The following is a 25,906-nucleotide window of genomic DNA, read 5'->3' on the forward strand; positions in this document are numbered from 1 at the left end:
TGACTCTGGATTGCCATCCTGACTCTGAATTATGGTGACTTCCAGGGTAACTTTGGAATTGCTCTATTATCTTTGGCCTCTATGTTTTCCAGTCACTTCCATCTGGAAGGAAAGAATTGAAATTGGCTTATTAACCCCCACAAACCATACATGAGGATCAAGCATTGCTTGATCTTCTAATGTGAAATGGCCCTTATTCTTGGTACTTGCCTTTCCTTATGGGAGTTGTTTTTCTTGTTTACATAGTGAGGGGACTAAAGCAGAGCTCAATGGAGCTGGGATTACAGCAGAACCAAAGCATGGCAGCTTGGGATTTCTGTTTGTTTGTTTTCTTTTGTTTTCATCATCTTTCTGCAATTTCCAGCCAGAAGGGACATGCTGAATTCAGCAAATCCAGCTCTATCAGTCCTGACCTTTGAGCCCATTGACTTTTGGTTGTCTGATAAAGCCTCTGCTGCAGACAGGACCTGCCTCCTTCCCTCCTCACAGCACACTTGCAACCAAAGCTGCATATTCCTCTTCTGGGGCCTCCTTCCAGCCTTACATTTCAGTTCACTATCTGTAGCCATCTGGGACATGGCTCTGTTTTTCTTCTTGATCTTTGGTGAGTATTTCTGCTCTTTTGGTTCCAGGCTTCAGCTGCTTTGGAAATGCCCATGTGGTACAGATCTAGGTATCTTTCAAGGAAAGATTCCTCCCTACTCTCCTCCTTTCTCTATAAGTGACAAGTGAAGTCGCTCAGTCCTGTCCGACTCTGCGACCCCATGGACTGTAGCCTACCAGGATCCTCAGTCCATGGGATTTTCCAGGCAAGAATACTGGAGTGGGTTGCCATTTCCTTCTCCGGGGCATCTTCCTGACCCAGAGATCGAACCTGTATCTCCCGTATTGTAGGCAGACGCTTTACCGTCTGAGCTACCAGGGAAGCCCTAAAGTGAAAAGTTGCTAAGTCATGTCCGACTCTTTTTGACCCCAAGGACTATACAGTCCATGGAATTAGCCTTTCCCTACTTCAGGAGATCTTCCCAACCCAGGGACTGAACCCAGGTCTCCCGCATTGCAGGCAGATCCTTTACCAACTAAGCCACAAGGGAAGCCCAAATGTTCCGTTGAGCCCCTTTTTTTGGGGGGGTGGGTGGGCAAGAATACCGTAGTGGGTTGCCATTCCCTTCTCCAGGAGATCTTCCTGACCCAGGGATCGAACCCAGTTCTCCCATAGAGACCGCAGAGTCCCGCAGACACTTTACCGCCTGAGCTCCCCAAAGCCACTTAATCTATGTTCAATTTATAATCCATCTTGATTGCCAGAAAACGTTCTATTTCCCTATATTCACACTATCAATTCAGTAATAATTTATACTATTGCTTTTTCACACAAATTTTCCTAAATGCCCTATTTATAAAAAGACAAATAAATAGACCATGGGTAACAGCAAGAAAAGGAAGGAGAATACAGGACAAACACCTTTCATTGATCATACTGATTCCTTTCAAATGTATTTCATGTGTTTCCCTAGTTTTTCCCAGTTTCTTATTGCTCAGATCAATTTAGAGTAAATTGGGATTTTGGAAGCAAAGAGATCTGGATTTCAATCTTTGCTCTTTGATTTCTTAGCTGTCTGAATTTTAAAGTTACCGTATCCCTCCTAAATCTCATTCTCATCTATGAAGTAATGTTATGTTCCTCAGAGGTTTGTTAGGAGCCTTTTCACAAGATAAAAGAGCCTGCTAGGTCCCTTCCCTAATCAATCACATCCATTTTAATATTCCTGATGATCCAGTATACCACTGGAATGGACCGGTCTCTCAGTAGGGCATTTGTGTGTTCTATGCAGAGTGATAGTCACATTCCTAAACACCCACACACCCCTTATGTTACCTAACAGAGAGTCCCCCACCTCCTGTTGTGAAGTTACTATTGGATCTCTTAGGCTTATCTTCAGTTGCACCTCCCTCATGAAGTCTTTCTGATCTGTGATACTCATGGTGATCAACCCCACTACAGAGTTCTCAAGTCACCTTTGGGCTATATCACTTTCACACCTATCAGGCTCATCACAGTCAGTTTCCTTTGCATATATACATGCTTTGTGTTCTTTATTAGACTTGTATGGTGTTATGCATAGTATAACCTTGAGTTTCAGCCAGTTGCAGACAAGGTCTTTTTGAGTCTGGGAGTGGCTATATCCTAAAGACTAAGGACATGTGGTTATCAACCAATTACTTGAAAAGCAAATATTTGGAAGAAAATATTCCAGGACAAGTGAATGAAATACATGGATTTGCCTAAAAAGCTCTAGGCTGGAAGTCCAAATATATTAACTCCATCAGAAAGATCCTATAAGGTGGGGTGGTGTTCGGAGGTGACGAGTTTTGAAGTTCAAAATACTGGGTTTCAGAGACCACTGATAGTCACAGGACTCTCTCTATAGCATTTGCTGTTGTTCAGTAGCTAAGTCGTGCCTGTCTTTTTGTGACCCCCTGGACTGCAGCATGTCAGACTTCCCTGTCCTTCACTGTCTTAGTTTGCAATAGGATGGAGCCTAATGAGCAGATGAGTCTGACTACACAGAGATCTTGTAGGAAGAAACTCTGATCATTCAAAGATGTGCTGATACTTCAACCTGGAAGTTTGGAAATTAGCATAGAACTGCTTTCTGAACTCTTAACCAGGTTCAGCAAACCTGGTTTGCTACCTGCAAACTAAGAATGTATATTACATTTTTAAACTGTGGGAAAAGTCAAAAGAATAAAATTTTGTGACACATGAGAATGACATGAAATCTAAATTTAATTGTTCATAATTAAAGGTTGATTGGAACATAGCCATGCTTATTCATTTACATGTATATGGTTGCATTGACAGAGCTGATTGGTTGTAACAGACTGTATAGCACATGAAGCCTGAAATATTTACTATCTGGCCCTTTACACAAAAGTTTGCTGACCATTGTCTAAATGCAGTGTCAGTGAACACAGAAAAATACTGCCATTTTCCCCTATGTGAAAGGTTGCTGCTATGAGCCATGAATGCTGCCAGGATTCTTGGCCTCTGGAGGAGAGGCATTCAACCTGGGGCCAGTGATGAGGCTTGATCGTTCAGAGCTTTTCGTGTAATCAAGTTTTGTTAAAGTATAAAAGAGAGAGAAAAAGCTTCTGACATAGATATCAGAAGCAGGCAGAAAGATAGTTTTTATCAAGGAGTTATATAGCTATTAGCTTCCCTGGTGGCTCAGAGGTTAAAGCATCTGCCTGAAGTGCAGGAGACCTGGGTTCAATCCCAGAGTCGGGAAGATTCCCCTGGAGAAGGAAATGGCAACCCGCTCCAGTATTCTTGCCTGGAGAATCCCATGGAGGGAGGAGCCTGGTAGGCTACAGTCCATGGGGTGGCAAAGAGTTGAACACGACTGAGCGACTTCACTTTCACTTACATACCTATTAGCAAGCTGCTAATTAGAGAGAAAAAACAATGAAAGCCTCAAAACTGAGAGTGACACCAGGCCCTTCTCCCACACATGCATTCTGAGATAGCATTGACACAAGGTGAGTCATCCTGGGCCATATAACAATAGACATTAATCTTGAACAAAGGTGGATTTCCAAGCAAATACATAGTTTCATTAACATAGCTTAAGAGAACACTTCCATGAGTGAAACAGACTGATGTGTTGAGCCATTATGGGTTCTGAGTCTTAGGTGAACCAACTTGAAGAAAGGTAAATAAGGTAAATACATTAACATAGCTTAAGAAAAACATTTCCATAAGAAAAATGCATTGGTTAGCTCAAGGTTTGAGAAAAGTTAAGTTCAGGTGGAACCAGGTGTTGTCATGGCAACACAGAATTTTAAAAGACCCTCCTTTTAATTTTGTATACAGAAGGAAAAAAAAAAAGTTTGACACTTGAGTTTGTTTCCTCCACTTGGGGGACCCCTAGGCTTCCTGCCTGTTACTCTCTCATATGCCTTTCAAAACATCTTTATCCTCCCCAACCAGTGTATCTGTTGTGGAATCCAGAGTTGCAAACCACACCTTGGAGGACATTCAAGACAGTGGAGTACAGTTTATTATGCCAACGGGTCCAACAGGAATCAGTTCCCAACAAGAACCCTGATGTTTCTGAGAGGCCCGGTCTTATACCCCTCCCCGCTATGTGACTGGTTACACGTTAGCAACCTCTTTGTTGTATATGACTGAGTTTTACAAGAAATAGGTGCTAGGAGAACAAACAACGAAGATTGGGGGAGGAGGGGCAATGATTATACATCAAGGGTGATATCTCCATGGTTAATCTACCAGGGGCAGCCTGACAATCAACTTCAATCTCCGTTTGTCATCTGTAGGGAGGGAAGTCTCCAAGAGACCTGGTTTTCACTAGCAATGGTTTTCTCACTCTTGGGCAGGGTTCAGTCCCAGTTCACATCCAGTCTTTAAGATGGATGACAGGCTTCAAGATGGAGTCTCTCTTGCTTCTCTCACACTGGCCTCAACACATCTTCCCAGAAATCTCCAACATGTTTTCCTGTTGGACTCAGATACTACATCACCACACTTCTCTTTTAGGTGGTAATCACTGATCAGTCAAATAGATTAAAATAGAAAATAAAATCTATCCATGCCTGGGGTAGAGCCAACATCAGATGGAAAGGGAACATGATAGGTCTAATTAGCCATGGTAGAATGGGTCTGTTTGGCTGTTAGTCAGTGTCCAAGTATTTTTTTAGGCTGGTCATTCTAGGAGGAGAGGGAGGAGAAGGAGAAGGTTTCAAAAAGGTCTAACCTTGGGGGCTGTGTATTTATCTCTCTGTCCCACAAAGTTCAACAAAACTTTCTAGAGAGTTGTGTTTTTGAACAAAGCCTTGGCAATTGACTACTTGATCTCATTCACTTCTCTCCCTCTCTCTTTTTTATTTGCTCAGCCTTTTGCACCGGACCTGGACTTATAGGTAAGATTTTTTGGGGTCCTAAGAGTGTGGACTTTCAGCTCTGGAGAGTGGAAATTTTGATTTCCCGGGGCCAGGGAGAGAGGCTATGGTTCAAAAGAGCCCCAGTGGATTTTCTTTCTGGTTTCCCAACCCACCTACTCAGTCTTATATGGGTAGATTTCCACTTCCAAAACTTAGAGAAAATTCGAGTGGTTTATCCTGCAAAGGGATTCCTCTCCATTTGGCCTGTGTGACCCAAGATGCTAGCCCAGCTCTAGCTCCATCATCTAACAAAGCAGATGGCTTTGTTTCAGGCTCAGAAGACACCTCACCTCCTGGGAAATAAACTTTCTTTTGCCCTTCTATATCTACTAATTCCTGGTCCCTCTGCCACCTTTAATGTTATCATTGAAGTAGAAATGCACCAACCTCTGTGCACCTCATGGTTTCATCATCAGAGTGCAGGCTGGATTTCAGTGGCCACTGGTCATCTCTTCATGGAGTCTTTCGGCAGAGCACAAACGGTTCAACTGAGGAGAGAATGGGGTGGCACAAAGAGAATTAGTCTGTGGAAGAGGAAGCCTCTGATGGTCCAAAAATCAAGGGGATTGGTTGAGGATTATGAGTTTCTTTGACATTGTCTCTTCAGCCTGTTCTTTCTCTTGATAGTAGAGGCTTTATGAGAGAGGGGCAGCTGCAAACTCTGCTATGAATGTGCAGGATCTTACACCCTGCTGGATCAATTTGCTTCCTTAAAGAAATGCTGCTTCTGGGTCCCAGTCCAATACTCAGGTGACCTGGTTTTTCTTCTCTGGTCTCCAAGGTTATGCCTTGTTGCAAGTGCCAGGAGACAGCTGCTCTCTTTATACTCAGGGATGGAGGACCCACTCCTGGGTCCCTGTCTCTGAAGCCCTCAGCTAATAAAGTAGGCTAAAACACTGTCTAGGACACAGCTGCCCTGATGAGCTCCTTTGTTCTCTCTAGCTTTTAAATCTTCTCAGCCCTTCTTTTCCCTTTAGCTGCATTTCTTTGATACTTTTCTCTTTCTCTCTCTTAAACATATTTCTTCTCTCCTACAATGTGATCTAGTCCTCTACTCCATGGAAAAGTAAAACTTATTTAAACCCAGAATTTGGGGGCTTCCCTCGTGGTCCAGCAGTTAAGAGGTGATGCTTCCAATGCAGGGTGGTGGATTTGATCCCTGGATGATGAACTAAGATCCCACATGCCATGTGGCATGGCCAAATAAAAAATAAACCTAGAATTTTATAACTCAAAATAAAATAAAATATTCTGTGCATGATCCTGATATCAAAAATTTGCTAGAGCATACAATAATGCCTATCCAAGCTCTAATCTTAGTTACAGTGATCTAGAAGTTATTTCTAGATTCATTTTTTTGAATTATATATACATGCCTTAAACTTCAGAGTGCAACAATGGGAACTTATCTTAGTTTTTTATAGTTCTGTTTTAATTCTCATCTCTAAGCTCCATTTCTCCTGTCATTTCACTGAAGAAATTATAGAAGGAGAGGAGAGAACAAGAACAAATGACTAAACCAAATATAAAGTTCTCAATGCAATTTAAAATCAACCATGTCAGTCGTCTTTCACCCAACTACTTCATCTGAGGTTGATGCCAAGTTCTAGGGAGTTCGTGCAGAGTTGAGACAAAGTAGGCAGTAGATATTTAGGTCCTGAGAAATTGTATTTCATTCATACAGGTATCTGAGTCCTTCCACCTGGCCCAAGTTGTCATATACCATTCATAATCTGATAGACCACAGGCCACAAGTCCAGATGTTGTCCCTCCAGCTACAATGGACTGCTCCCTGGAGGCTTGGCAAACTGAGAGCTTCTTTATCACTATATCTCCCTGGGGCTGAGAGGACTTGATGGGATTGCTTCAAGCCTATTAAATATAATCTTGACGACAGCAGTGCTAGCTATCTTGATCATCACTGTTCTCTGTGTTCATAAAACAGTACTTGGAATGTAGTATCCAGAGGTTTGTTTCCTGATAGGCTCTTCCCTTGTCTCCCTACACAGTCCTCTATACTCCATGTCTAAGTCTTGCTTTCCTCAGAATTTATCTGGAGACTCTGTGAAGCCCATCTCCCACTCCCAACACATAGCATCTTCTAGACCCAGTTTTAGGGCTCTGAGACTTTGAGGCTCCGACTCTTCCCTTACCCAGCACTCTCTGTATTTCTTCTGGCTAGGTTCTTGGACATGGGAAAATGTCATGGGAAGCAGCAAGGATGGTTGGGAGTGGATCATTGATATTAAGAGAGAGGGTCAGGTTGTTCAGCCCAGATTATATCTAGACATCTCCATGCTTTCAGTGCAGGGGAAATAGGTTCAATCTCTGGTCAAAGAACCACAACCCCACAGTGGCTAGAAGGAAAACCACATTACAGAAAGTTAATCAGGATGAAAAATCACAGGGTTATGCCCCAGATTAAGGGACAAGATAAAGCCCCAGAAAAACAACTAAATGAAGTAGACATAGGCAACCTTCCAGAAAAAGAATTTAGAATAATGATAGTGAAGATAATGATAGTAAAGATCATGGGATCTCAGAAATAGAATGGAGAAGATGGAGGAAATGTTTACCAAAGACCTGTAAGAACTAAAAAGCAAACAGACATGAACAATGCACTAGAAGGAATCAATAGCAGAATAACTGAGGCAGAAGAACAGATAAGTGACCTGGAGGACTGAATGGTGAAAATCACTGCCACAGAACAGACCATAGAAAAGAGAATGAAAACAATGAAGGCCAGACAAAGAGGCCTCTGGGACAACATTAAACATACGAGCATTTGCATTATAGGGGGTCCCAGAAGGAGAAGAGAGAGGGAAAGGACCCAAGAAAATATTGGAATAATAGATGAAAATTTCCCTAACATGGAAAAGAAATAGTTAAACACGTCCAGGAAAGGCAGAGTTCCAGGTGGGATAAATTCAAGGAAGAACACAATGAGACACACACGTAGTAATCAAACTGACAACAGTTAAAGACAAAGAGAAAATATTAAAAGCAACCAGGGAAAAATGACAAATAACATATAAGGGAACTCCCATGAGGTTGTAAGCTGATTTCTCAACAGAAACTCTACAAGCCAGAAGAGAATGGTATGGTATATTTAAAGTGAAGAAAGAAAAACCTGCAACCAAGAATTCTTTACCCAGCAAGACTCTCATTCAGATTTGATGGAGAAGTCTAAAGCTTTCCAAACAAGCAAAAGTTAAGAGGATTCAGCACCACCAAACCAGCTTTACAACAAATGCTACAGAGACTTCTCTAGGCAGGAGACACAAGAGGAGGAAAAGACATACACAAAATAACCCTAAAACAATTAAGAAAATGGTAATAGGACCATGCATATTGATAATTAACTTAAATGTAAATGAATTAAATACACCAACCCAAAGACTTAGACTGGGTGGATGAGAACACGTGCATGTATGCACTTACACTTATCACAAAACTCTACTTAACTCCCCAAATTGTATGTAATTATTTTATATTGCTATGTTGATCATGTTTCCATTATGGCTTGCAATTGTAGTTATCTTTTATTGTTTGTCTGGCTATTGATTGTGAAACTAAAACATCTTTTACTCTTGTGATTATGTAACTGGTGGCTGCTTACTACCATTGACCATTTTTCTGGTCAACAGAAACATAAAAGAATTCCATATCACTAAAACTACCATTTAATAGAAAAGCCTATAGTCACTTTTTAAAATCCAGATGCATATTAGAATTATCTTGGAAATTTTTGAAAAATGCAAATGCTGAGGGACTGCTTTTTATCTCCAAAGCTCCAGATGTATTTCTAATGAGCCATCATGTTTAAAAACAACTGGATATATGATTATCTTTTACTTTTATTGAGTCTATTTCAATTTTTCTATTTCATGTTCAGTGCTTCCTGTTTTGGTTTCATTTAGTTTATGTTTTGCTGTTTCTTAGTCTTTTTTTTGTGTGTGTGTTCTTTCTCAAGCATTTATCAAACATTGTAGAAAAGCTTTTGTATACATACAGATATATATATATATAGTTTGTATAATACCTGTATTTTAGAAAACATATGACTTTCTGCTTAGCTAAAAATTTATGACATTTTGACTTCACTTGTTTGACCTAGTATGAATAGAATGCTAGATTTCTAATTTATATTCACTCAAAACTTTGATATAGTTCCACATATTTTGGCATCTAGGATTACTGCTGGTAATCTAGAAAGTTTATTTTCTTAGTGATTAAAAAAAATTGAATGAGGCTTGAAAGTTTTAATCCAATTCTGAGAATATAGAGGAATACTATGTTGTTAAAAACAAACAAACAAACACGGAGTTAACTTGTGATAGAGTATTATTAACTGAAATACTGATTTTGTTCAAATTTCACAGAAACCACTTTATTTGTCTGGTAAAATAATTACAAGACAAACTAAAATTTTATGCAACATATTTATTGATGTGATCATTATAGCATTGTGCACCTTAATTCCTGTTAGAAAACATGCTTTAGAAATAATCATATTAAGCACTTATTTGTACCAAATCCAAAGGTAGGGATATTAAGCCTGTTTTTTCCAAGTTTCACCAAGGCCCAAATAAAAATACTGTTTAAATAATAATGATAATAAAAAAAAGCGTATAGCAGAACCAGAACTCAGAGATGGAGTCCCAGTGCTCCTCCTCCTTGTCTTCCCCTTTGACCCCTACTTTCTCACCCTTCAATTCTCCACATCCTGAAAATGGTAGAATTCCAAGAAGACTGCATGCATGCCTGAGTACTCTCTGGGCCGCGCCTAATCTCCAGCCAATATCTCAATTCTTTGCAGAGTCTTCTCCCAAAGTACGACTGGTGAGCGGTCCCCATCGCTGTGAAGGGCGGGTGGAAGTGGAGCGGAATGGCGAGTGGGGCACTGTGTGTGACGACGGCTGGAGCATGAAAGACGTGGAAGTGGTGTGCCGGGAGCTGGGCTGCGGAGCAGCCAAGGGGGTGCCCACTGGTAATTTATATAAGCCATTGGCTGATGAAAAACAAAAAATCTTCATCCAAGAAGTCAACTGCAGTGGGACGGAAGATAAATTGATTAACTGTGACCAGCTGGAAGACGTTTATGATTGCTCCCACAGCGAGGATGCAGGGGCAATATGTGAGCGTGAGTATGCCAACTGCCCATCACCTGCATGACCAGTCTTTGTCCTCTTTATCTTTATTCTCCACCGTGAACTAATGGTTACTGATTCCTTGTCCTTCCCTTCTCACCCTTTCTCCACTGTGGACCCTGGAGTCAAATATATCCTCACCTTGAAGTGTTACTCCTCCTTGGTTGAACAGTGGCCCCAGTGATAAAGAACCTGCCTGGCAATGCAGAGAGTTAAGAGACGTGGGTTCAGTCCCTGGGTGGGGAAGATCCCCTGGAGGAAGGGACAGCAACCCACTGCAGTATTCTTGCCAGGAGAATCCAATGGACAGAGGAGTCTGGCAGGCTACATTCCATAGAGTCACACAGAGTCTGACATGACTGAAGCGACTTAGCACGCACACTTGGTTGAACTAATGATTTTCTCTTATATTCAACCTTAGTTTTTCTTTGTTTCAATCTATCCAAGGACCTGATTCTCTTCTTCACACACACAAACATGCACAGATCTAATAACCACTAGAGATTTGTGTCTACATTTCAGGTGGTGTTATGGGGAAGAAATGAGCTCCCAAAATATAATGTAAGTATATCAGTTCTCAAGGAGTCTATCATCTATTTAGGTAGACAGGAGATGCTCATAGGAAACCAACACACAACTGTGTGTATATATATATATGCGTGAGTGTATGCTCAGGTGCTTCAGTTGTGTCTGACTCTTTGCGACACTATGGACTGTAGCCTGCCAGTGTCCTTTGTCCATGGGATGCTCCATGCAAGAATACTGGAGTGGATTGCTGTTCCCTCTTACAGGGGATCTCTTCCATCCAGGGATTGAACCCAGATGGATTCTGTACCCACTGAGCCACCTAGGAAGCCTCTATATAATTGTATATACACATATTCATATACAACAATTGTATATATATTATGTATAGGTATAAAATATATATATATATATATATAAAATAGACTAATCCCTTAGCCAAATCACAGTCTAATGGAAAATGAGGTAGACACACAGAAAATTATTAATGCATAGAAAGAAAATATATGAATGGAATAAAGGAATGCAACAATTATATATATATTATATATTTTATATTATATATATATATATAGAGAGAGAGACTAATCCCTTAGCCAAATCACAGTCTAATGGAAAAGGAGATAGACACACAGAAAATTATTAATGCATAGAAAGAAAATATATGAAGGAACAAAGGAATGCAACAACAATTATATATATATATTATATATTTTATATTATATATATATATATATATATATATATATATATATTTAGACTAATCCCATAGCCAAATCACAGTCTAATGGAAAAGGAGATAGACACACAGAAAATCATTAATACATAGAAAGCCAATATATGAAAGAAATAAAGGAATAATTATGAAAAATATATGAAAGGAATAATAAAGGAATTGTTATATATATATATATATATGTACATATATATATATAAGGCAGTAGAAATTTGGGTCCTGAGAAATTGTATTTCATTCATATAGGTATCTGAGTCATTCCATGTAGCCCATGTTGTCATATACTCTTCATAGTCTGATAGACCACAAGAGTCTGAATGTTGTCCCTCCAAGTACAACAGACCTCGCCCTGGAGGCTTGGCAAACTTAGATCTTTTTTATCACTATATCTATCTGGGGCTGAGAAGACTTGATGGGATTGCTTCAAGCCTATTAAATATAATCTTCTGGAGGACAGCAGTGCTAGCTATCTTGATCATCACTGTTCTCTGTGTTCATAAAACAGTACTTGGAATGTAGTATCCAGAGGTTTGTTTCCTGATAGGCTCTTCCCTTGTCTCCCTACACAGTCCTCTATACTCCATGTCTAAGTCATGGTTTCCTCAGAACTTATCTGGAGACTCTGTGAAGCCCATCTCCCACTCCCAACACATAGCATCTTCTAGACCCAGTTTTAGGGCTCTGAGACTTTGAGGCTCCGACTCTTCCCTTACCCAGCACTCTCTGTATTTCTTCTGGCTAGGTTCTTGGACATGGGAAAATGTCATGGGAAGCAGCAAGGATGGTTGGGAGTGGATCATTGATATTAAGAGAGAGGGTCAGGTTGTTCAGCCCAGATTATATCTAGACATCTCCATGCTTTCAGTGCAGGGGAAATAGGTTCAATCTCTGGTCAAAGAACCACAACCCCACAGTGGCTAGAAGGAAAACCACATTACAGAAAGTTAATCAGGATGAAAAATCACAGGGTTATGCCCCAGATTAAGGGACAAGATAAAGCCCCAGAAAAACAACTAAGTGAAGTAGACATAGGCAACCTTCCAGAAAAAGAATTCAGAATAATGATAGTAAAGATAATGATAGTAAAGATCATGGGTTCTCAGAAATAGAATGGAGAAGATGGAGGAAATGTTTACCAAAGACCTGTAAGAACTAAAAAGCAAACAGACATGAACAATACACTAGAAGGAATCAATAGCAGAATAACTGAGGCAGAAGAACAGATAAGTGACCTGGAGGACTGAATGGTGAAAATCACTGCCACAGAACAGACCATAGAAAAGAGAATGAAAACAATGAAGGCCAGACAAAGAGGCCTCTGGGACAACATTAAACATACGAGCATTTGCATTATAGGGGGTCCCAGAAGGAGAAGAGAGAGGGAAAGGACCCAAGAAAATATTGGAATAATAGATGAAAATTTCCCTAACATGGAAAAGAAATAGTTAAACAAGTCCAGGAAAGGCAGAGTTCCAGGCGGGATAAATTCAAGGAGGAACACAATGAGACACACACATAGTAATCAAACTGACAACAGTTAAAGACAAAGAGAAAATATTAAAAGCAACCAGGGAAAAATGACAAATAACATATAAGGGAACTCCCATGAGGTTGTAAGCTGATTTCTCAACAGAAACTCTACAAGCCAGAAGAGAATGGTATGGTATATTTAAAGTGAAGAAAGAAAAACCTGCAACCAAGAATTCTTTACCCAGCAAGACTCTCATTCAGATTTGATGGAGAAGTCTAAAGCTTTCCAAACAAGCAAAAGTTAAGAGGATTCAGCACCACCAAACCAGCTTTACAACAAATGCTACAGAGACTTCTCTAGGCAGGAGACACAAGAGGAGGAAAAGACATACACAAAATAACCCTAAAACAATTAAGAAAATGGTAATAGGACCATGCATATTGATAATTAACTTAAATGTAAATGAATTAAATACACCAACCCAAAGACTTAGACTGGGTGGATGAGAACACGTGCATGTATGCACTTACACTTATCACAAAACTCTACTTAACTCCCCAAATTGTATGTAATTATTTTATATTGCTATGTTGATCATGTTTCCATTATGGCTTGCAATTGTAGTTATCTTTTATTGTTTGTCTGGCTATTGATTGTGAAACTAAAACATCTTTTACTCTTGTGATTATGTAACTGGTGGCTGCTTACTACCATTGACCATTTTTCTGGTCAACAGAAACATAAAAGAATTCCATATCACTAAAACTACCATTTAATAGAAAAGCCTATAGTCACTTTTTAAAATCCAGATGCATATTAGAATTATCTTGGAAATTTTTGAAAAATGCAAATGCTGAGGGACTGCTTTTTATCTCCAAAGCTCCAGATGTATTTCTAATGAGCCATCATGTTTAAAAACAACTGGATATATGATTATCTTTTACTTTTATCGAGTCTATTTCAATTTTTCTATTTCATGTTCAGTGCTTCCTGTTTTGGTTTCATTTAGTTTATGTTTTGCTGTTTCTTAGTCTTTTTTTTTGTGTGTGTGTTCTTTCTCAAGCATTTATCAAACATTGTAGAAAAGCTTTTGTATACATACAGATATATATATATATAGTTTGTATAATACCTGTATTTTAGAAAACATATGACTTTCTGCTTAGCTAAAAATTTATGACATTTTGACTTCACTTGTTTGACCTAGTATGAATAGAATGCTAGATTTCTAATTTATATTCACTCAAAACTTTGATATAGTTCCACATATTTTGGCATCTAGGATTACTGCTGGTAATCTAGAAAGTTTATTTTCTTAGTGATTAAAAAAAATTGAATGAGGCTTGAAAGTTTTAATCCAATTCTGAGAATATAGAGGAATACTATGTTGTTAAAAACAAACAAACAAACACGGAGTTAACTTGTGATAGAGTATTATTAACTGAAATACTGATTTTGTTCAAATTTCACAGAAACCACTTTATTTGTCTGGTAAAATAATTACAAGACAAACTAAAATTTTATGCAACATATTTATTGATGTGATCATTATAGCATTGTGCACCTTAATTCCTGTTAGAAAACATGCTTTAGAAATAATCATATTAAGCACTTATTTGTACCAAATCCAAAGGTAGGGATATTAAGCCTGTTTTTTCCAAGTTTCACCAAGGCCCAAATAAAAATACTGTTTAAACAATAATGATAATAAAAAAAAGCGTATAGCAGAACCAGAACTCAGAGATGGAGTCCCAGTGCTCCTCCTCCTTGTCTTCCCCTTTGACCCCTACTTTCTCACCCTTCAATTCTCCACATCCTGAAAATGGTAGAAGAATTCCAAGAAGACTGCATGCATGCCTGAGTACTCTCTGGGCCGCGCCTAATCTCCAGCCAATATCTCAATTCTTTGCAGAGTCTTCTCCCAAAGTACGACTGGTGAGCGGTCCCCATCGCTGTGAAGGGCGGGTGGAAGTGGAGCGGAATGGCGAGTGGGGCACTGTGTGTGACGACGGCTGGAGCATGAAAGACGTGGAAGTGGTGTGCCGGGAGCTGGGCTGTGGAGCAGCCAAGGGGGTGCCCACTGGTAATTTATATAAGCCATTGGCTGATGAAAAACAAAAAATCTTCATCCAAGAAGTCAACTGCAGTGGGACGGAAGATAAATTGACTAACTGTGACCAGCTGGAAGACGTTTATGATTGCTCCCACAGCGAGGATGCAGGGGCAATATGTGAGCGTGAGTATGCCAACTGCCCATCACCTGCATGACCAGTCTTTGTCCTCTTTATCTTTATTCTCCACCGTGAACTAATGGTTACTGATTCCTTGTCCTTCCCTTCTCACCCTTTCTCCACTGTGGACCCTGGAGTCAAATATATCCTCACCTTGAAGTGTTACTCCTCCTTGGTTGAACAGTGGCCCCAGTGATAAAGAACCTGCCTGGCAATGCAGAGAGTTAAGAGACATGGGTTCAGTCCCTGGGTGGGGAAGATCCCCTGGAGGAAGGGACAGCAACCCACTGCAGTATTCTTGCCAGGAGAATCCAATGGACAGAGGAGTCTGGCAGGCTACATTCCATAGAGTCACACAGAGTCTGACATGACTGAAGCGACTTAGCACGCACACTTGGTTGAACTAATGATTTTCTCTTATATTCAACCTTAGTTTTTCTTTGTTTCAATCTATCCAAGGACCTGATTCTCTTCTTCACACACACAAACATGCACAGATCTAATAACCACTAGAGATTTGTGTCTACCGTTCAGGTGGTGTTATGGGGAAGAAATGAGCTCCCAAAATATAATGTAAGTATATCAATTCTCAAGGAGTCTATCATCTATTTAGGTAGACAGGAGATGCTCATAGGAAACCAACGCACAATAGCTTTGTATATATATGTATGCATGAGTGCTTGCTCAGTGGCTTCAGTTGTGTCTGACTCTTTGTGACCTTATGGACTATTATCTGCCAGGCTCCTCTGTCCATGGGATGCTCCAGGCAAGAATACTGGAGTGGGTTCCCATGCCCTCCTCCATGGGATCTTTTCCAGCCAGGGACTGAATCCATCCAGGTCTCCAGAGTGGATTCTGTACCCACTAATCCACCTGGGAAACCTATATATATATATATATATATATATGTATATATATATATACATATTCATATACAACAATTATTTATATATATAACTGTTGTTGTATTCGTTTATGCCTTTCATATATTTGCTGTCTATGCATTGATAATTTTCTGTGTGTCTATCTCCTTTTCCATTAGACTGTGATTTGGCTAAGGAACTAGTCTATGTCTTCTCTTTGTTACCCCACAGTTTGTTATCAGACAAACAGTCACCAAATATTTGTGCCCGATGCTGAGGTCTCATTCTTATTTCTGAGAAAGATTCAGATTTAGGAGCCCCCTTTTGTGGGAAAGCTGTGTTCTTGCAGGGAGCAGAAACTTAATCTTTCTTTTCCCACAGTGCCAGAGACTGTGAAGCTGGTTGGTGGCCCTGGGCGCTGCAAGGGGCGCTTGGAGGTGAAGCACCAAGAGCAATGGGGCACTGTGTGCAAAGCAGGCTGGAATCTCTCTGCTGCGAAGGTGGTGTGCCGGCAACTGGGGTGTGGGAAGGCCACACTGATCAACAGATGCTGTAACAAGGATACCCAGGGCCAAGGACTCATCTGGCTGAGCAGTGTGTCATGCTCAGGACAGGAAGAAAACCTTCACTATTGCCTTTCTGGGCTTGAGAGGAATAATAACTGCACCCATGATGAGGATACATGGGTCGAATGTGAAGGTAATGCCTATAAGTCCAGTGACTAGGTTTATTCGTGAATTTGATTAAATTGAATTCTATTCAACCAGTGTTTATAAAGAACTACTCTGGTAGCTCAGGTGGTAAAGAATCTGACTATATTGCAGAAGACCGTGGTTTGATTCCTGGTTCTCCAGAGTGGATGGAAGATCCCCTGGAGAAGGGATAGGCTACATACTCCAGTATTCTGGGGCTTCCCTGGTGTGTCAGATGGTAAAGACTCTGCCCACAATATGGAAGACCCAGGTTCAATCCCTAGGTTAGGAAGATCCCTTGGAGGTGGGCAGGGCAACTCACTCCAGTATTTTTGCCTGTAGAATCCTCATGGACAGAGGAGAAGAGTCAAACAGGACTGAGTGACTAAGCATAGCACTCATGTATCAAATAACCATGGCAAAGCTATTTAATTGTGCCACTCATCAATTCTCTTGTTTTTAAAATGGAGCTAATGATACTTGCCTTTGTATATGAAAATGCTTTAAGCAGTATTAAGTGCTAGATTAATATAAACTATTATTATATTGAATTCTATATAATAGGGATAGGACACACAGTTCCATGTACTTGTTGAAGTCTTCAATTAAGACAAAAAAAAACCTACTAGAAAGTCGTGCATATGTATTAGACTTTTATAAAGTAGATGGGAAAGTAAAAGGTCTTAGTTAAGGAAATAGACCTGGGGCACATGGATTGGAAACAAGAGCAAGGGCTATGATCACAGAAACACAGGCAGGTAGAGAGCTTTAGAAGTGTTCATGGGATTTGAAGGTTCAAGGTCCGGAGGGGCGACCATGTCCAAGGTAAGGAGCAGCGGCTGTGCTTTGCTGGAGCAGCCGTGAAGAGATACCCCATGTCCAAGGTAAGAGAAACCCAAGTAAGATGGTAGGTGTTACAAGAGGGCATCAGAGGACAGACAGACTGAAACCACAGTCACAGAAAACTAGCCAATCTGATCACAGGACCACAGCCTTGTCTAACTCAGCCTGTGAAACTAAGCCATGTGGTGTGGGGCCACCCAAGACAGAGGGGTCATGGTGGAGAGGTCTGACAGAATGTGGTTCACTGGAGAAGGGAATGGCAAACCACTTTAGTATTCTTGCCTTGAGAACCCCATGAACAGTATGAAAAGGCAAAATGATAGGATATTGAAAGAGGAATTCCCCAGGTCAGTAGGTGCCCAATATGCTACTGGAGATCAGTGGAGAAATAACTCCAGAAATAATTAAGGGATGGAGCCAAAGCAAAAACAATACCCAGTTGTGGATGTGACTGGTGATAGAAGCAAGGTCCGATGCTGTAAAGAGCAATATTGCATAGGAATCTGGAATGTTAGGCCCATGAATCAAGGCAAATTGGAAGTGGTCAAACAGGAGATGGCAAGAGTGAATGTTAACATTCTAGGAGTCAGTGAACTAAAATGGACTGGAATGGGTGAATTTAACTCAAATGACCATTATATCTAGTACTGTGGGCAGGAATACCTTAGAAGAAATGGAGTAGCTATCATGGTCAACAAGAGAGTCCGAAATGCAGTACTTGGATGCAATCTCAAAAATGACAGAATGATCTCTGTTAATTTCCAAGGCAAACCATTCAATATCATGGTAATCCAAGCCTATGCCCCAACCAGTAATGCTGAAGAAGCTGAAGTTGAACGGTTCTATGAGGACCTACAAGAGCTTTTAGAACTAACACCCAAAAAGGATGTCCTTTTCATTATAGGGGACTGGAATGCAAAAGTAGGAAGTCAAGAAACACCTGGAGTAACAGGTAAATTTGGCCTTGGAGTACGGAATGAAGCAGGGCAAAGGCTAATAGAGTTTTGGCAAGAGAACACACTGTTCATAGCAAACACCCTCTTCCAAAAAAAACAAGAGAAGACTCTACACATGGACACCAGATGGTCAACACAGAAACCAGATTGCTTATATTAATTGCAGTCAAAGATGGAGAAGCTCGATACAGTCAGCAAAAACAAGACCGGGAGCTAACTGTGACTCAGGTCATGAACTCCTTATTGCCAAATTCAGACTGAAATTGAAGATAGTAGGGAAAACCTCTAGACCATTCAAGTATGACCTAAATCAAATCCCTTATGATTATACAGTGGAAGTGGAAATAGATTCAAGGGATTAGATCTGATAGAGTGCCTGATGAACTATGGACAGAGTTTCATGACATTGTACAGAAGACAGGGATCAAGACCATCCCCATGGAAAAGAAATGCAAAAAATAAAAATGGCTGTCTGAGGTGGTCTTACAAATAGCTGTGAAAAAAAGAGAAGCGAAAAGCAAAGGAGAAAAAGAAAGCTATGCCCATAGAATGCAGAGTTCCAAAGAATAGCAAGGAGAGATAAGAAAGCCTTCCTCAGCGATCAATGCTAAGAAATAGAGGAAAGCAACAGAATGGGAAAGGCTAGAGATCTCTTCAAGAAAATTAGAGCTACCAAGGGAACATTTCATGCAAAGATGGGCTTGATAAAGGACAGAAATGGTATGGACCTAACAGAAGCAGAAGATATTAAGAAGAGGTGACAAGAATACACAGAAGAACTCTAGAAAAAAGATCTTCACGACCCAGATAACCACGATGGTGTGATCACTCACCGAGAGCCAGACATCCTGGAATGTGAAGCCAAGTGGGCCTTAGAAAGCATCACTAAGTACCAAGTTAGTGGAGGTGATGGAATTCCAGTTGAGCTATTTCAAATCCTGAAAGATGATGCTGTGAAAGTGCTGCACTCAATATGCCAGCAAATTTGGAAAACTCAGCAGTGGCCACAGGACTGGAAAAGGTCAGTTTTCTTTCCAATCCCAAAGAAAGGCAATCCCAAAGATGGTCAAACTACCAGACAATTGCACTCATCTCACACGCTAGTAAAATAATGCTCAAAATTCTACAAGCCAGGCTTCAGCAATATATGAACCGTGAACTTCCAGATGTTCAAGCTGGTTTTAGAAAAGGCAGAGGAACCAGAGATCAAATTACCAACATCCACTGGATTATTGAAAAAGCAAGAGAGTTCCAGCAAAACATCTATTTCTGCTTTATTGACTATGCCAAAGCCTTTGACTGTGTGGATCACAATAAACTGTGGGAAATTCTGAAAGAGATGGGAATACCAGACTACCTGATCTGCCTCTTGAGAAACCTATATGCAGATCAGGAAGCAACAGTTACATCTGGACATGGAAGAACAGACTGGTTCCAAATAAGAAAAGGAGTACATCAAGGCTGTATATTGTCACCCTGCTTATTTAACTTATATGCAGAGTACAACATGACAAACACTGGTCTGGAAGAAGCACAAGCTGGAATCAAGATTGCTGGGAGAAATATCAATAACCTCAGATATGCAGATGGCACCACCCTTATGGCAGAAAGTGAAGAGGAACTACAAAGCCTCTTGATGAAAGTGAAGGAGGAGAGTGAAAAAGTTGGCTCAAAGCTTAACATTCAGAAAACTAAGATCATGGCATCTGGTGCCATCACCTCATGGGAAATAGATGGGGAAACAGTGGAAATAGTGTTAGACTTTATTTTTTTGGGCTCCAAAATCACTGCAGATGGTGATTGCAGCCATGAAATTAAAAGACTCTTACTCCTTGGAAGGAAAGTTATGACTAACCTAGACAGTATATTAAACAGCAGAGATATTACTTTGCCAACAAATGTCTGTCTAGTCAAGGTTATGGTTTTTCCAGTGGTCATATGTGGATGTGAGAGTTGGACTGTGAAGAAAGCTGAGCGCCGAAGAGTTGATGCTTTTGAACTGTGGTGTTGGCGAAGACTCTTGAGAGTCCCTTGGACTGCAAGGAGATACAACCAGCCCATCCTAAAGGAGATCAGTCCTGGGTGTTCATTAGAAGGACTGATGTTGAAGCTGAAACGCCAATAATTTGGTCACCTCATGTGAAGAGTTGACTCATTGGAAAAGACCCTGATGCTGGGAGGGATTGGGGGCAGGAGGAGAAGTGGATGACAGAGGGTGAGATGGCTGGATGGCATCACCGACTCGATGGACATGAATTTGAGTAAACTCCGGGAGTTGGTGATGGACAGGGAGGCCTGGTGTGCTGCGGTTCATTGGGTCGCAAATAGTTGGACATGACTGAGCGACTGAGTTGAACTGAACTGAACTGTATATCATGTTTTTTACTTCTTTCCATGCCCCATCCATCCCCTGACCCTGTAGATCCCTTTAAACTAAGACTGGTAAACGGAGACACCAGCTGCTCTGGGTGACTGGAGGTGCTGCACAAGGGCATATGGGGCTCTGTCTGTGATGATGGCTGGGGGCCAAAGGAGGAGCAGGTGCTGTGTGGTCAACCGGGCTGTAGAAGGCCAATCTTTGTACCTGCCAAAGTGCGGAGAAAGTTTGTCCCTGGAGATGGGTGCATCTGGCTAGATGCTATCCATTGCAAAGAGCAAAAGCAGTCACTGGAGCAGTGTCAGCATAGGTCCTGGGGGTATCATGACTGCAACCACAAGGAAGATGTCATCATATTCTGCTCTGGTAAGCCCTGTAGATTGAACCCATGGGGACTGGCATGGAGGGAGGTGAAGAAGCGGGTGGTGGGGTGTGAACTCTCAGGGTAAGGGTTATTCTACTAGTGCTGAGCAGCTGCCCATAATAGTCACCTACTTTGTGTTACTTCAAGGAATTACTCGAGACTCCTAGTCATGAGGGCTGGGATGGGGAGGGAGGTGGGAGGGGGGTTCAGGATGGGGAACACATGTAAATCCATGGCTGATTCATGTCAATGTATGGCAAAAACCACTACAATATTGTAAAGTAATTAGCCTCCAAATAATAAAAATAAATGAAAAAAAAAAAAAGGATAGAAGGATAATAATAGTTTAAAAATCCTATACCATGCAGTTATTGAGTGTGAGAACAAAAGAGGTTTTGAAAATTATTGAGTTGACAGCTTTATATTAAATCTGAAGAAAGTAAGAATCAGAGAAAATAAGCAACTTTCCAATATCATAAAAATTGTTTTCAAACGATGGAGCAGAACTAAAATGGCCAGTCTTGGCTCAGCTCAGGATTAGTTGACTTAGAGGACCCCAGACCTCAAATTGTAAGTTAAAACTATAGAAGATGGTCCCCCACCTCCTTCTACCTATTGTCATACCGAGATTTTAAATTAATCAGTGGGAATGGAGCTGGGGGAGGGGGCTGTTTGTGAATATCCTTGAGAGTGTCTTTTCAGAGAAGCCAGGATTCCAGCTGTAAATTGTAGACCTCCCACTATTGTTGGGCTTCCCTTGTGGCTCAGCTGGTAAAGAATCTGCCTGCAATGTGGGAGACTTGGGTTGATCCCTGGATTGGGAAGATCCCCTGGGGAAGGGAAATGCTACCCACTCCAGTATTCTGGCCTTGAGAATTCCGTGGACAGTATAGTCCATGGTCACAAAGAGTTGGACATGACAGAGCAACATTCATTTTCACTTCACGGAAGAGTAAAGGATGAAATATGTCCCCATATGAGTCAGAAAATGCAAAGCATAGCCCTTGGGTGGCTGACTCAAGAGTCACAGCTCTGAAGCCCAGCTTTGTAATCAGTGTGGGATGCTGGCATGCAAGGCTGCCTGGTTACATACTCAGGGAATTGTGTAAGAGCTGACAGATGATAAAAAATGTGAAGAGCCGCTAGTGCCCAGAAAAGGAGGGCTTTAGTGATGGAAGACTAGTGTTTGAGTCAAGCCTGCCATTCGGAAGCTAGTTAATCTTAGCTAGTCAAAAGGAGATGCTTGCTCCATTTCTCTCAAAGAGTTTTGTGATTGTGGAGGGTGAGAAATGCTAATATAAGAGAATATGGTTTGTGACTCACATGGGAGCTGGTTGAATAAGTCTAGGGCACTGAACTAGATTCTGAAGTGGTTCACATCAGTGTGAGATATGTATGTGATTAGGATCTGAGAGGGTCTCCCTTTCCTATTCTGGGAACCAGTCTTCTTTCTTGGCCTCGTTGAGCTTGAATGAAATAATCCCTTCTTGAAATGTCCCCATCCTTACTGTACATTCTTCTTCTCTTTACAGAAGCGCAGCCTGACATTTGATGTTTGGCCTGACTCCGGCAGGATCTGAGTGTCCTTTGCTTTCTCATGGCCTCAAATGGCTTAGTGCAAGCACTGGGCCTGCAGGCTCAGCTACCACTCCCTCAGCCCCTCAGCCAGAATCTGAACACTCTTTCTCTCAGAGCCAAGCACCCCCATCATCTCCTGGAGATATGAGTTGTTGAATTCTCTCTTGCCAAGGAAGATGACCTCCCACTCACCTGCTCCTCACTGCTGACCCTTTGGCATTGATTCTGGCCTCTCCTGCTTCTTTTCAACCAGCCTGGGATCCCCAGGTCTGTTTCTTTGACCACTACAGGACATTTCTAAGACCAAACCTATGTCTGTAAAGAACATGAAAGGAAGGTGACAACAAAAGGAACATTTAAGGGGAATATGGGTAAATAATGAGATGAAACTTGGGGGAAAGTTCTTTGAATGCTTTTTCTCAAGCCTTCAACACTTTTTCTTAACCTTCAACGATTACATCTCACTATTCTCCTGTTGTCTGATAAAAGCAGACACATACTTTCAAGAGCAAAGCAGTATCCTGTAATACTAGACCTTTTCATGACACTTGGAAAAGAAATATCACACCCTCTGAATGCCCATAATAAAATACCTTTGTTGACTATCCATATACAATTTGCCAACATGGTGTGCATTTAACAAGAAGAATGCTACAAATGTATTTTAATTTTCCCAAGGAAAAATGTATGGACGTGCGGCTAGACGGGAAAGGAAGAGATGCATTCAGAATTTGGGGGAATCCAGCGTTGTGTCTCATGCCAATCAGATGATATCATTTTAATTTTTTCAACTCAGATTTTAGGGTCTGTAAGTCTGATGCAAGACAGAATGATACTAAGGAGAGAATCATGGGTTGGTTCTAAAAACTGACAACTTCAGACTCTGAGACTGAGTTGAGTACCTGTTATGTGTCTGCATTTATGCTTTCTAATAAAGTCTAATTCACAGTCTCAAGAGTTGCCTGTCTGTGTGATATGCTCTTTCTACCCAAGGGGGAAGCAGGTGGGTCAGTTTTACAGGGATGGCCTTTTAGGTAGGATTAGGTAGAAGAGAACCTGCTGGAGATGCAGTCATGTGTGTAATACTGCTCTCTCCTTTGGATGGAGAACTTTCTCTCTATCTCCTATCATGGGAAAAATAAAAAAAAAAAACTTAATTTCATAGAAGAGAAGAAGATGACCTAACAGACACTTTGCTATCTATCGTGTCTACTCAAAGAGATTTTGCCTCTGTTTGATCAGTTATCTCAGGTCTTCTTGATTTTCCCCACAGATTAGGATCGTGTTCCCTAAACCATGTAATGTCAATTGGGTTGGCCAAAAGTTCATTTGGGTTTTCCTATAACATCTTATGGACAAATCTGAATGAACTTTTTGACCAACCCAGCAGAATCTAGAGACCTGTTGAACTGCCTGGATTGAGTCATTGAAAAGCTCTTTTATCCTAAGTAGAGAAGGACAAGGTTGGAATTTCACAAAAGAAACTTTGATTTCCTTTTAATTTTACATTAAAATTTCTTTTGTAAAATTTCAACCAGTAAGATACCTGAGAACCAATGAGATAAAAGCAACATCTGTTGGAGGAGGCCAAGTGATCCAAAAAAGCAAGAAGGCAAGAGACAACAGAAGGCTAAAAGGTATTCTTAGAGGTCTAATAAAAATGTGTTATTAAAAAGGAAATTGAGAAGCTGAAGGATAAGGTTGACACTAGCCTGCTAGCACAGTCCATGAGAAGAGTGTCCCCTGACCTGAGAATATGGTTGTTTATCTTGATTTCCGAGGTGGACATGTGTAAAAATAGTGTATCAGAGTCTGAAGAAATTAGCCTAGTGACAATGACTGAGTGCTCACAAACAGTCATGTGCGTTTCTTCTTCCTGGACATGCCACGAGTCTATCTCAGGTTTGTCTTACTAGAAGATACCCCAACAAGATTCCTGCCCCTACCCTGGCAGGGCGATGGAGTAAAGCGGAGCTCTGCATTCAGTGAAAATATTACCCCTTGAGTATTTTAAGAGTTGCCAGTTGGCATATGCCTTATTCCCAAAGAACCTGTCCGGTAACTGGCATCTCCTGACCCTTGTCCCATTCCAGATTCTAGCAACTCCCAAACTGCTCAGCATGCACATGCTCACTACACGTTCTGACAGGAGTCCTGGGCAGCAGTGGGCTTCCAGGCCTGTGGAGCTGGAGCCAAACACCAAGCACCTACATAATCTCCAGTTCGGAAGGAGACACTTTTCTCCTGGACTGGAAATTTACCCTGAGGCTACAGCTGCAAACTGGCCACACTCAGCCCCCATTTGGACTTGTTGCCTGGTGGTCCCAGGCTTCTCCAGCCACCAGGGCTGCTGGGTGTCCCTTTTATCTCAGTGGGGCCATTCTCACAGGGGAAATGATTTATGCCACCTTCACATCAAGCAGTTAAAAACAGTATGCCTTCTCCATGCCTTTTCTCTTCCTAACTGACTTGTTAGAGAAGACCCCAAGGTTCTAGGGGAGGGCAGACCAAGAAGATTGAAAGGAGCCTGGTTCTTTGAATCTCTGAATGACTCATACTCTGCTGACTGTGTTATGAATAAAAAGTAAACATTATTTGTATTAAGTCTGTGAGATGCTGGGGTGGTTTTTTACAACAGTTCAGTCTTACTAACAAAGACATAAATAATATTTAAAAAATTCATTTGTATTCCTTTAAAGATCACCAGAAAAAATTTCTTTTTTCTAAATATCATGCATTTTATTTTTAATTGACTTTTAGTCGAGTATAGGTGCTTTACAATGTTGTTAGTCTCTGCTGTACAGCAAAGGGAATCAGCTCTATGTAGACATAGATCCCCTGGTTTTTGGATTTCCTCCCCATTTGGGTCACCACCGTGCACTGAGGAGCGTTCCGTGTGCACTACAGTGGATTCTCATTAGTCATCTGTTTTACACGCAGTCCTGTGTACATGTCACCTCCAATCTCCGAATTTATCCCAACCCTTTTTCTTCCCTTGATATCTATATGTTTGTTCTCTACACCTGTGTCTCTATTTCTGCTTTGCAAATAACTTTCTCTGTATCATTTTTCTAGATTCCACATGTAAGCACTATTATATGATATTTGTTTTTCTTTCTCACTTGTTTCACTCTGTGTAACAGTCTCTAGGCCCT

The 25,906-nt window shown here is 41.0% G+C and overlaps 1 protein-coding gene across 1 annotated transcript; it reads left to right on the forward strand.

Annotated features, from left to right (window-relative positions):
- Positions 1–487: 487 nt before the first annotated feature.
- Positions 488–24,897, forward strand: LOC133074475 (CD5 antigen-like). Its single transcript, XM_061168409.1, is given in 7 exon segments — positions 488–604; positions 4,918–4,944; positions 9,785–10,108; positions 14,760–15,083; positions 16,329–16,640; positions 20,855–21,175; positions 24,845–24,897. Coding segments are annotated over 7 exon segments (1,389 nt in total). The 5' UTR covers positions 488–576.
- Positions 24,898–25,906: the final 1,009 nt, after the last annotated feature.

This window comes from Dama dama, chromosome 20 (genome assembly GCF_033118175.1).
Source record: "Dama dama isolate Ldn47 chromosome 20, ASM3311817v1, whole genome shotgun sequence".
NCBI lineage: Eukaryota > Metazoa > Chordata > Mammalia > Artiodactyla > Cervidae > Dama > Dama dama.